Source organism: Salmo salar, chromosome 22 (genome assembly GCF_965601325.2).
Source record: "Salmo salar chromosome 22, fSalSal1, whole genome shotgun sequence".
In the NCBI taxonomy this organism is placed as follows: domain Eukaryota; kingdom Metazoa; phylum Chordata; class Actinopteri; order Salmoniformes; family Salmonidae; genus Salmo; species Salmo salar.
Genome location: NC_138312.1, coordinates 27,847,268 through 27,857,500, shown reverse-complemented (window position 1 = coordinate 27,857,500; position 10,233 = coordinate 27,847,268). Strand labels below are relative to the sequence as shown.

The 10,233-nt window shown below is 44.9% G+C and overlaps 1 protein-coding gene across 1 annotated transcript in view; it reads left to right on the top strand.

The window, feature by feature from the left end:
* Positions 1-10,233, top strand: part of per3 (period circadian clock 3) — a 34,795-nt gene that overhangs the window by 5,711 nt on the left and 18,851 nt on the right. Inside the window, 2 exon segments of the mRNA XM_045705750.2 lie at positions 6,121-6,278; positions 6,505-6,623. Of these exon segments, the coding sequence (XP_045561706.2) occupies positions 6,161-6,278; positions 6,505-6,623 (237 nt within the window). The 5' untranslated portion in view covers positions 6,121-6,160.

Genomic DNA, 10,233 nt, shown 5'->3' with positions numbered 1-10,233 from the left:
TGTGTTGGATGGCCATGCTGTTAGTAAAAGAACGTAGCTGTCTTCCAATAGCGTATTGCCATTTTTTACATTATGATAGGCCCAAAGGCTGCTTTGTGCTCAGCCTACCCCCTAGAAACCAGCATCTACCAGAGAATGACATGCATTGTGACACCAGAGAGGAAGCAGCAGAGAGATGGGCCTCAGGGTTATCAGATTTAGTCAACGTTGTCTTGTGTTGTTATTCACTCAAGGGAAATAAAAGGTGCCAACTTTTCACCAATGTAAAATGTCACTAACTACCATAACTCTTACTGAGGGCTCAACTCCAAAGTACAAGGAAATGGTCAGAGCTGTAACATGTAGGCCTATGTGTGTAAATTGATGAAGATGAGTCTGTACATAAGCGGTGAACATAAACATTCAATAAGAGCAGTGAACATCTACATACATGTTCTATAAGAATATCAAAATACATTGAAAATGTACAATCACAGTGCTAGAATGGAACAGTAAAATTGTGATTTGCACGTATTGGTAAAGCTATATTTATAGTGAGATGAAGGCAGAGGTGTAACTTCCAGAAGATATCTGGATGTTTTGTAGGCTAGGCTACATGAACTGTTGGTTATTTCTATTGTTGGAAGTGACTCATTCATTGGGATGTTAATGTCATTAAATAATAGAGCAGATGGTGTTTGGGGCCTGCAACTCGTTGACTGAGAAGCTGCAGGTAATGCGGGCTGTGTTTGTAGTGAGGACAGGAGACGGGGCTTTTTCACATCTCAATAGAAATACAAACATAAGAAAGTACACACAACACCATCCATTGAAGTCCAATATATCAGGAGTGTTAAACCCATTTTCCCCGCTTGCTGCATTCGGTCTTCATAAATTGAAAAAAAAATTGTCCTCTATCCATCGCTTTTGCCATTTTTGATGCTCCCTGACTGTCTAGCTTTCATTTTGATGACTGTTAGCAAGCTGGACAGAGGAAAGAGACTATAAATGTAGGCTATTACAGTTTCTACACAGGTTCGATTTGGTTTTAGTAATTTGAATGTCGATTGAGATTGTTTTTCACAGAAAAAAATAATAATAATACTCAAACCACCTGCGGGCCGGATTGAATGGGCTCGTGGGCCAGATGCCAGAGGGTCATGAGTTTGACAGGTGCAATATACAGTTGAAGTCGGAAGTTTACATACACCTCAGCCAAATACGTTTTAACTCAGTTTTTCACAATTCCTGACATTTAATCCTAGTAAAAATTCCCTGCCTTAGGTTAGTTAGGATCACCACTTTATTTTAAGAATGTGAAATGTCAGAATAATAGTAGAGAGACTGATTAATTTGAGCTTTTATTGCTTTCATCACATTCCCAGTGGGTCAGAAGTTTACATACACTCAATTAGTATTTGGTAGCATTGCCTTTAAATTGTTTGACTTGGGTCAAACGTGTCGGGTAGCCTTCCACAAGCTTCCCACATTAAGTTGGGTGAATTTTGTCCCGTTCCTCCTGACAGAGCTGGTGTAACTGAGTCAGGTTTGTAGACCTCCTTGCTGGCACATGCTTTTTCAGTTCTGCCCACAAATTTTCTATAGGATTGAAGTCAGGGCTTTGTGATGGCTACTCCAATATCTTGACTTTGTTGTCCTTAAGCCATTTTTCCACAACTTTGGAAGTATGCTTGGAGTCATTGTCCATTTGGAAGACCGATTTGCGACCAAGCTTTAACTTTCTGACTGATGTCTTGAGATGTTGCTTCAATATATCCACATAATTTTCCTCTTCATGATGCCATCTATTTTGTGAAGTGCACCAGTCCCTCCTGCAGCAAAGCACCCCCACAACATGATGCTGCCGCCCGCGTGCTTCACGGTTGGGATGGTGTTCTTCGGCTTGCAATCCTCCCCTTTTTCCTCCAAACATAACGATGGTCATTATGGCCGAATAGTTCTATTTTTGTTTCATCAGACCAGAGGACATTTCTCCAAAAAGTACGATCTTTGTCCCCATGTGCAGTTGCAAACCATAGTCTGGCTTTTTTATGGCGGTTTTGGAGCAGTAGCTTCTTCCTTGCTGAGTGGCCTTTCGGGTTATGTCGATATAGGACTCGTTTTACTGTGGATATAGATACTTTTGTACCTGTTTCCTCCAGCATCTTCACAAGGTCCTTTGCTGTTCTGGGATTGATATGCACTTTTTGCACCAAAGTACATTCATCTCTAGGAGACAGAACGCGTCTCCTTCCTGAGCGGTATGACATCTGCGTGGTCCCATGGTGTTTATACTTGCGTACTATTGTTTGTAAAGATGAACGTGGTACCTTCAAGCATTTGGAAATTGCTCCCAAGGGTGAACCAGACTTGTGGAGGTGTACATTTTCTTTCTGAGGTCTTGGCTGATTTCTTTACATTTTCCCATGATGTCAAGCAAAGAGGCACTGAATGTGAAGGTAGGCCTTGAAATACATCCACAGGTACACCTCCAATTGACTCAAATGATGTCAATTCGCCTATCAGAAGCTTCTAAAGCCATGACATCATTTTCTGGAATTTTCCAATCTGTTTAAAGGCACAGTCAACTTAGTGTATGAAAACTTCTGACCCACTGGAATTGTGATACAGTGAAATAATCTGTCTGTAAACAATTGTTGGACAAATTACTTGTGTCATGTACAAAGTAGATGTCCTAACCGACTTGCCAAAACTATAGTTTGTTAACAAGAAATTTGTGGAGTGGTTGAAAAACTAGTTTTAATGACTCCAACCTAGGTGTTTGTAAACTTCCGACTTCAACTGTATCAGAGTAACACTGGGCCTTGTACTGCTATTGGATCTCCTTTCTCTCTCTTTTCTCCCCGCAGTGCTCTACAGACCACGCCTTTACACCCAACACTCAAAGCATACCTTACAACCACACCTTATAACCCCAGACTACCAATGGGCCTCTGTCCTACTTCTCTGCTGAACGAATAAGCCCATTGACTGGTGTAGTTGGACACAGCTGATTGATTATTAACTCCTAAAGGGGCAGGGTTTGGGAATGGCTGGAGGAGATAGCGGTCTGGAAGGTGAGGAACCCTCATCACCCCCGACGACTGGGGAGGGAGGTGGGAGGGGGGATGTGTTGCCAGGGAAACAAGGAGCTGGGGAAGGGGTGAGGGAGGAGAGGTTAGGGGTAGAGGAGATTGGTGGAGAGCTCTCTTGTGGAGAGGCGGGGCAGGAAGACGAGGAGATGGCCAGTGGATCACATGACCTCTCTGCCTCGGCCAATCACAGCCCTCTCAGCAACAGTGGCGCCACATCGACCAAGAGGTAACGTCCTATCCAACTTCCTGTTTGCTCCCCAAGACTCGGTTCTCCAAAACTACCCAACAAAACTACTCAACAGTGCTGTGTCATCACCAGAGTGAGCCAAACAGCCTGCCAATGTGTCCCAATGTGTCCCCTCCCAATGGTGAAGGTGCATAAAGATGGAAGAATTCAGATATTACATCATTGTTTTTAGCACTACCCACAGAGTTCTTCAACTATGGCGTGTGACATGGTTCAATTTGCCAGTAAATCAGCACAATCTATTTTTTCCAATTGCCACTGTCTTGGAGCTAGAATTGGGATCATGTATTCTGCGCGAATGCCGATACAAAAAAAGAGTAACAGAGAGCAATGTACAGTATGGCAAATTTAGCAAACAAGGCATTTGTGGTAAGTACATGGGTGACGCCATCTTTATGCACCTTCGCCATTACCAATTGTGGCCTCAAATCATTTGGCCTCAATTGTGTTTACATTTTTGGGTCAGCAGCCCTAAATGCTGTTTTGCTGGTCTAGTTGTGCCTTGCCTCAGAAATCATCTCAAACTATTCTTTAGGCCTAACTAAAGCAGTCTAAATCTAGGACACATTAATTCAAACTAAACTGTCTAACGTCTTGGCAATTCAGGCATTTAAGGCTTTCGTAATCCTTTGTGCAATTACGTGGGGCATACCACACTAGATTGCAGATTTCTGATTTTCTGTAGTTCTCCCCATACCCTCTCATCTCTCTCACGTCTCCTCCACCAGTTCTAAGTGTCATACTGGCTCGTTCTCCTGTGGTCTCCACAGCGCCCTCTCTGGACAGGCAGGCCAACACACGGAGGGCAGCGCCAGGTGTGTGTGTGTGTGTGTGTGTGTGTGTGTGTGTGTGTGTGTGTGTGTGTGTGTGTGTGTGTGTGTGTGTGTGTGTGTGTGTGTGTGTGTGTGTGTGTGTGTGTGTGTGTGTGTGTGTGTGTGTGTGTGTGTGTGTGTGTGTGTGTGTGTGTGTGTGTGTTCTAAATCAAATCAATCAAGTTCAGGAGCCTTTTGGTCCCAGACTTGGCACTCTGGTACTGCTTGCCGAGCAGTAGCAGAGAGAACAGTCTATGACTTGGATGGCTGAAGTCTTTGACAATTATTTTAGGGCCTTCCTCTGACACCGCTTGGTATAGAGGTCCTGGATGGCAGTGAGCTCGGCCCCAGTGATGTACCGGGCCGCACGCACTACCCTCTGCAGCGCCTTACGGTCGGATGTCAAGAAGTTGCCATACCAAGCGGTGATGCAGCCAGTCAAGATGCTCTCAGTGGTGCAGCTGTATAAATTTTTGAGGATGTGGGGGCCCATGCCAAATCTTTCAGCCTCCTGAGGGGGAAAAAGTGTTGTCATGCCCTCTTCATGACTGTGTTTGGATCATGACAGGATTTAGTGATGTTGACACCGTGGAACTTGAAGCTCTCGACCCACTCCACTACAGCCCCCTGTTTCCTGTAATCCACAATCAGCTCCTTTGTCTTGCTGACGTTGAGGGAGAGGTTGTTGTCCTGACACCACACTGCCAGGTCTCTGACCTCCTCCCTGTAGGCTGTCTCATCATCATCAGTGATCAGGCCTACCACTGTTGGGTCATCAGCAAACTTAAGGATGGTGTTGAGGGTCAGAGTGACGGATGAGTTGTTGCCTACCCTCACCACCAGCACTAGCCTAATCAAATAAAATACTAAATACTATACCTGGGGCCACCCCGTCAGGCTATCTAGGATCCAGTTGCAGATGGAAGTGCTCAGTCCCAGGGTCCTTAGCTTAGTGATGAGCTTGGAGGGCACAATAGTGTTGAACGCTGAGCTGTAGTCAGTGAACAGCATTCTCACGTAGGTGTTCCTTTTGTCCAAGTGGGAAAGGGCAGTGTGGAGTGCAATAGAGATTGTGTCATCTGTGGATCTGTTGGGGTGGTATGTGAATTAGTGGGTCTGGTATGATGGTGTTGATGTGAGCCATGACCAGCCTTTCAAAGCATTACATGGCTACAGATGTGAGTGCTACAGGGCAATAGTAATTTAGACAGGTTACTTTGGTGTTCTTGGGCACATGGACTATGGTGGTCTGCTTGAAACATGTAGGTATTACAGGGAGAGGTTAAAAATATCAGTGAGGACACTTGTCAGCTGGTCAGCGCATGCTATGAGTGCGCGTCCTGGTAATCCGTCTGGTCCTCCTGCCTTGTCAAAAGTGAACCTGTTTAAAGATCTTACTCACATCGGCAACGGAGAGCGTGATCACACACTCGTCCAGAACAGCTGGTGCTCTCATGCATGTTTCAGTGTTTCTGGCTTCGAAGTGAGCATAGAAGGCATTTAGCTCGTCTGGTAGGCTCGCGTCACTGGGCATCTCGCGGCTGGGTTTCCCTTTGTAATCCGTGATAGTTTCCATCAGATGAATTCCAGTCTGTGCTAGTGAAACAGTCCTGTAGCTTGGCATCGGCTTCATTGGACCACTTCCGTATTGAGCGCATCACTGGTACTTCTTCCTGTTTTTGAGTTTTTGCTTGTGAGCAGGAATCAAGAGGATAGAGTAATGGTCAATTTTGCCAAATGGAAGGTGAGAGAGAGCGTTTTAATGTGTCTCTGTGTATGGAGTAAAGGTGATCTCCTTTTTTTTTGTTTCTTGCACAGATGACATGTTGGTAGAAATGAGAAGACGGATTTCAGTTTTCCTGCATTAAAATCACCGGCCACTAGGAGCGCCGCCTGTATTGATTATTGATTGTGTGTGTTCCTATTTATTATTTGTGTGTTTAACCAACTTGTGTCTGTCTAATAATATTGTGTGTTTGTTGAACAGTGAGCAGACTGATGCAGGTCAGAGTCAGGCTCAAAGGGAGATGATGATGACAGTAGCTGAGATGAAGAAGATTGTTCCGTCAGACAAATGCAGTCGCAGTAAAGCCAGCACTGTAGAGGCACTACACTACGCACTCAACTGTGTCAAACAAGTCCAAGGTAATACAAAGTACTAAAACTAGAGCGGGAGGTTAGGTGATTAACCAGAAAGCCTGACTAGAGATAGCAAGCTTGTTATTCACTTAGTGTTAGTACAAAATATCTTCCTGTTTTCCTCATAATTTTTCATTAAAAAAGAAAGTTGGTCAGTGAGTGTGAAGCGTTTGCTTGGATTAAAATTGAATGCTGTGAGTATTGAGTATTGTATTTGTGGCACCCCCTGTAGCCAACAGTGAGTACTACAAGCTGCTGCTGCGTAACAGCCAGGAGGAGAGACCAGACGCCACGTCCTGTACATTAGAGGAGCTGAAGAGAGTCACCTCTGAACACACCTTCAAAAACACGGTACACAACACACACTCATACAGACACCTTCAAAAACATGGTACAACACACACTTATACACACAGCCTCAGAAACATGGAAAACAACCCCCCCAAAGTGCTTTTGGTTTTACTGTTTATTAAAATCTTGCATATCTGGTTCACACACCGGCTTGTGTGTGGTCTTCTATATGCGTGTGGTTATGGGTGCGTGCGTGCGTGCGTGCGTGCGTGTGTGCGTGCACGCGTGTGTGTGTGTGCGTGTGTGTGTGTGTGTGTGTGTGTGTGTGTGTGTGTGTGTGTGTGTGTGTGTGTGTGTGTACATGCAAATAGATCCAAGATGGCGTAGCAGTCGGATGTGTGTTTTTGTCTTGTCCCGTGTAAATAGTAGTTTTCCTCGCTTTTTCTGTATATATTTCATGTATTTTAATCACTCTTTCCATCTACGCACTGAATATACTTTCCTGCAACCCGCCTCACCCAATGTGGTACGGCTCTGCTATTTTTATACTTTAGAACCGGAACCCCCATCAGAAGCTAGCCAACTAACTAGCTACTAGGCAGTTAGCCACTGCTAGCTGTCTTCACTGATAACACGGACACCAGCCAGCTTCAGCTCGGTCAAAACCTGCCAGTCTGCACAGCGCGATATCAACCCAGAGCATATCGGACTGCTTTTTCTCTATCACATCACCGGATTCCTACTGCAAGTTTTGGACCAGTACACCGGATCATCGCAGCTAGCTAGCTGCAACCTGAGTGGCTACTGCTGTCTAACGCCTCTGTCCCAGGTAGCTGAAGAGGTCTACCAGCTTATACTTGGGCTACAATACCTCTTTTGCCAATTGTCCTGGACCCTTCTTGCCGACACGGAGCCCCGCCGATCCATCACGACTGGTCTGCTAACGTAATCATCCGAGGAGGTTTCAACAGGCTTAATCGTTGCGACGTTGCCGTAGACCCATCTGCTAGCCCTGGCCCGCCAGCTTTCTGAATCGGCGTGTCTCCAGCTCGCCTAGCGTAGTAGCGACTACCGAACAGCTCCCTGACCCAGCTATTGCTGCTCATTGGACCCTATGATCACTCGGCTACACATGCCTCTCCCTAATGTCAATATGCCTTGTCTACTGCTGTTTAGGTTTGTTATTGTTTTATTTCACTGTAGAGCCCCCAGCCCCACCCTACACGCCTTAGATAGCTCTTTTCTCCCACCCCCCACACATGCGGAGACCTCACCTGGCTTAACTGTTGCCTCCAGAGACACTACCGCTCTCATCGTCACTCAATGCCTAGGTTTACCTCCACTGTACTCACATCCGACCATACCCTTGTCTGTACATTATGCCCTGAATCTATTCCACCACGCACAGAAATCTGGTCCTTTTATTCTTTGTTTCGAACGTACTAGACAACCAGTTCTTATAGTCTTTAGCAGTACCCTTATCCTACTCCTCCTCTGTTCCTCTGATGATGTTGACGTTAACCCAGGCCCTGTAGCTCCCAGCACCACACCTATTCCCAGGCCCCAGGCACTCTCATTTATTGACTTCTGTAACCGTAAAAGCCTTGGTTTTATGCATGTTAACATCAGAAGCCTCCTCCCTAAGTTTGTTTTATTCACTGCTTTAGCACACTCCACAACCCTGATGTCCTAGCCGTGTCTGAATCCTGGCTTAGGAAGGCCACCAAACATTCTGAAATTTCCATCCCCATCTACAACATATTCCAACAAGATAGAACTGCCAAAGGGGGCGGAGTTGCAATCTACTGCAGAGATAGCCTGCAGAGTTCTGTCATACTATCCAGGTCTGTGACCAAACAATTTGAGCTTCTACTTCTAAAAATACACCTTTCCAGAAATAGGTCTCTCACCTTTGCCGCTTGTTATAGACCCCCATCAGCCCCCAGCTGTGCCCTGGACACCATATTTGAATTGATTGCCCCCCATCTATCTTCAGAGTTTGTACTGTTAGGTGACCTAAACTGGGATATGCTTAACACCCCGGCCGTCCTACAATCTAAGATAGACGCCCTCAATCTCACACAAATTATCAAGGAACCTACCAGGTACAACCCTAAATCCGTAACCATGGACACCCTCATAGATACAGATAAAGTCAGAAGTTTACATACACCTTAGCCAAATACATTTAAACTCAGTTTTTTCACAATTCCTAACATTTAATCCAAGTACAAATTCCCTGTTTTAGAATGTGAAATGTCAGAATAATAGTAGAGAGAATGATTTATTTCAGTGTTTAATTCTTTCATCACATTCCCAGTGGGTCAGAAGTTTACATACACTCAATTAGTATTTGGTAGCATTGCCTTTAAATTGTTTAACTTGGGTCAAACGTTTCAGGTAGCCTTCCACAAGCTTCCCACAATAAGTTGGGTGAATTTTGGCCCAATCCTCCTGACAGAGCTGGTGTAACTGAGTCAGGTTTGTAGGCCTCCTTGCTCGCACACGCTTTTTCAGTTCTGCCTACACATTTTCTATAGAATTGAGGTCAGGGCTTTGTGATGGCCACTCTAATACCTTGACTTTGTTGTCCTTAAGCCATTTTGCCACAACTTTGGAAGTATGCTTGGGGTCACTGTCCCTTTGGAAGACCCATTTGCGACCAAGCTTTAACTTCCTGACTGATGTCTTGAGATGTTGCTTCAATATATCAACATAATTGTCCATCCTTATGATGCCATCTATTTTGTGAAGTGCACCAGTCCCTCCTGCAGCAAAGCACCCCCACAACAGGATGCTTCCAACCCCGTGCTTCACGGTTGGGATGGTGTTCTTCGGCTTGCAATCCTCCCCCTTTTTCCTCCAAACATAACGATGGTCATTATGGCCAAACCGTTGTATTTTTGTTTCATCAGACCAGAGGACTCGTTTTACTGTGGATATAGATACTTTTGTACCTGTTTCCTCCAGCATCTTTACAAGGTCCTTTCCTGTGGTTCTGGGATTGATATGCACTTTTCTCACCAAAGTACGTTCATCTCTAGGAGACAGAATGCGTCTCCTTCCTGAGTGGTATGACGGCTGCGTGGTCCCATGGTGTTTATATTTGCGCACTATTGTTTGTACAGTTGAACGTGGTACCTTCAGGCGTTTGGAAATTGCTCCCAAGGATGAACCAGACGTGTGGAGGTCTACAATTTTTTTTCTGAGGTCTTGGCTGATTTCTTTTGGTTTCCCCATGATGTCAAGCAGAGGCACTGAGTCTGAAGGTAGGCTTTGAAATACATCCACAGGTACACCTCCAATTGACTCAAATTATATCAATTAGCCTATCAGAAGCTTCTAAAGCCATGACATAATTTTCTGAAATTTTCCAACTGTTTAAAGGCACAGTCAACTTACTGTATGTAAACTTCTGACCCACTGGAATTGTGATACGGGGAATTACAAGTGAAATAATCTGTCTGTAAACAATTGTTGGAAAAATGCCAAAACTATAGTTTGTTAACAATACATTTGTGGAGTGGTTGAAAAACGAGTTTTAATGACTCCGACCTAAGTGTATGTAAACTTCCAACTTCAACTGTATCATCCTGTCCAACTTGCCCTCTAAATACAGCTCTGCTGTCTTCAACCAGGATCTCAGCGATCACTGCCTCATTGCCTGCGT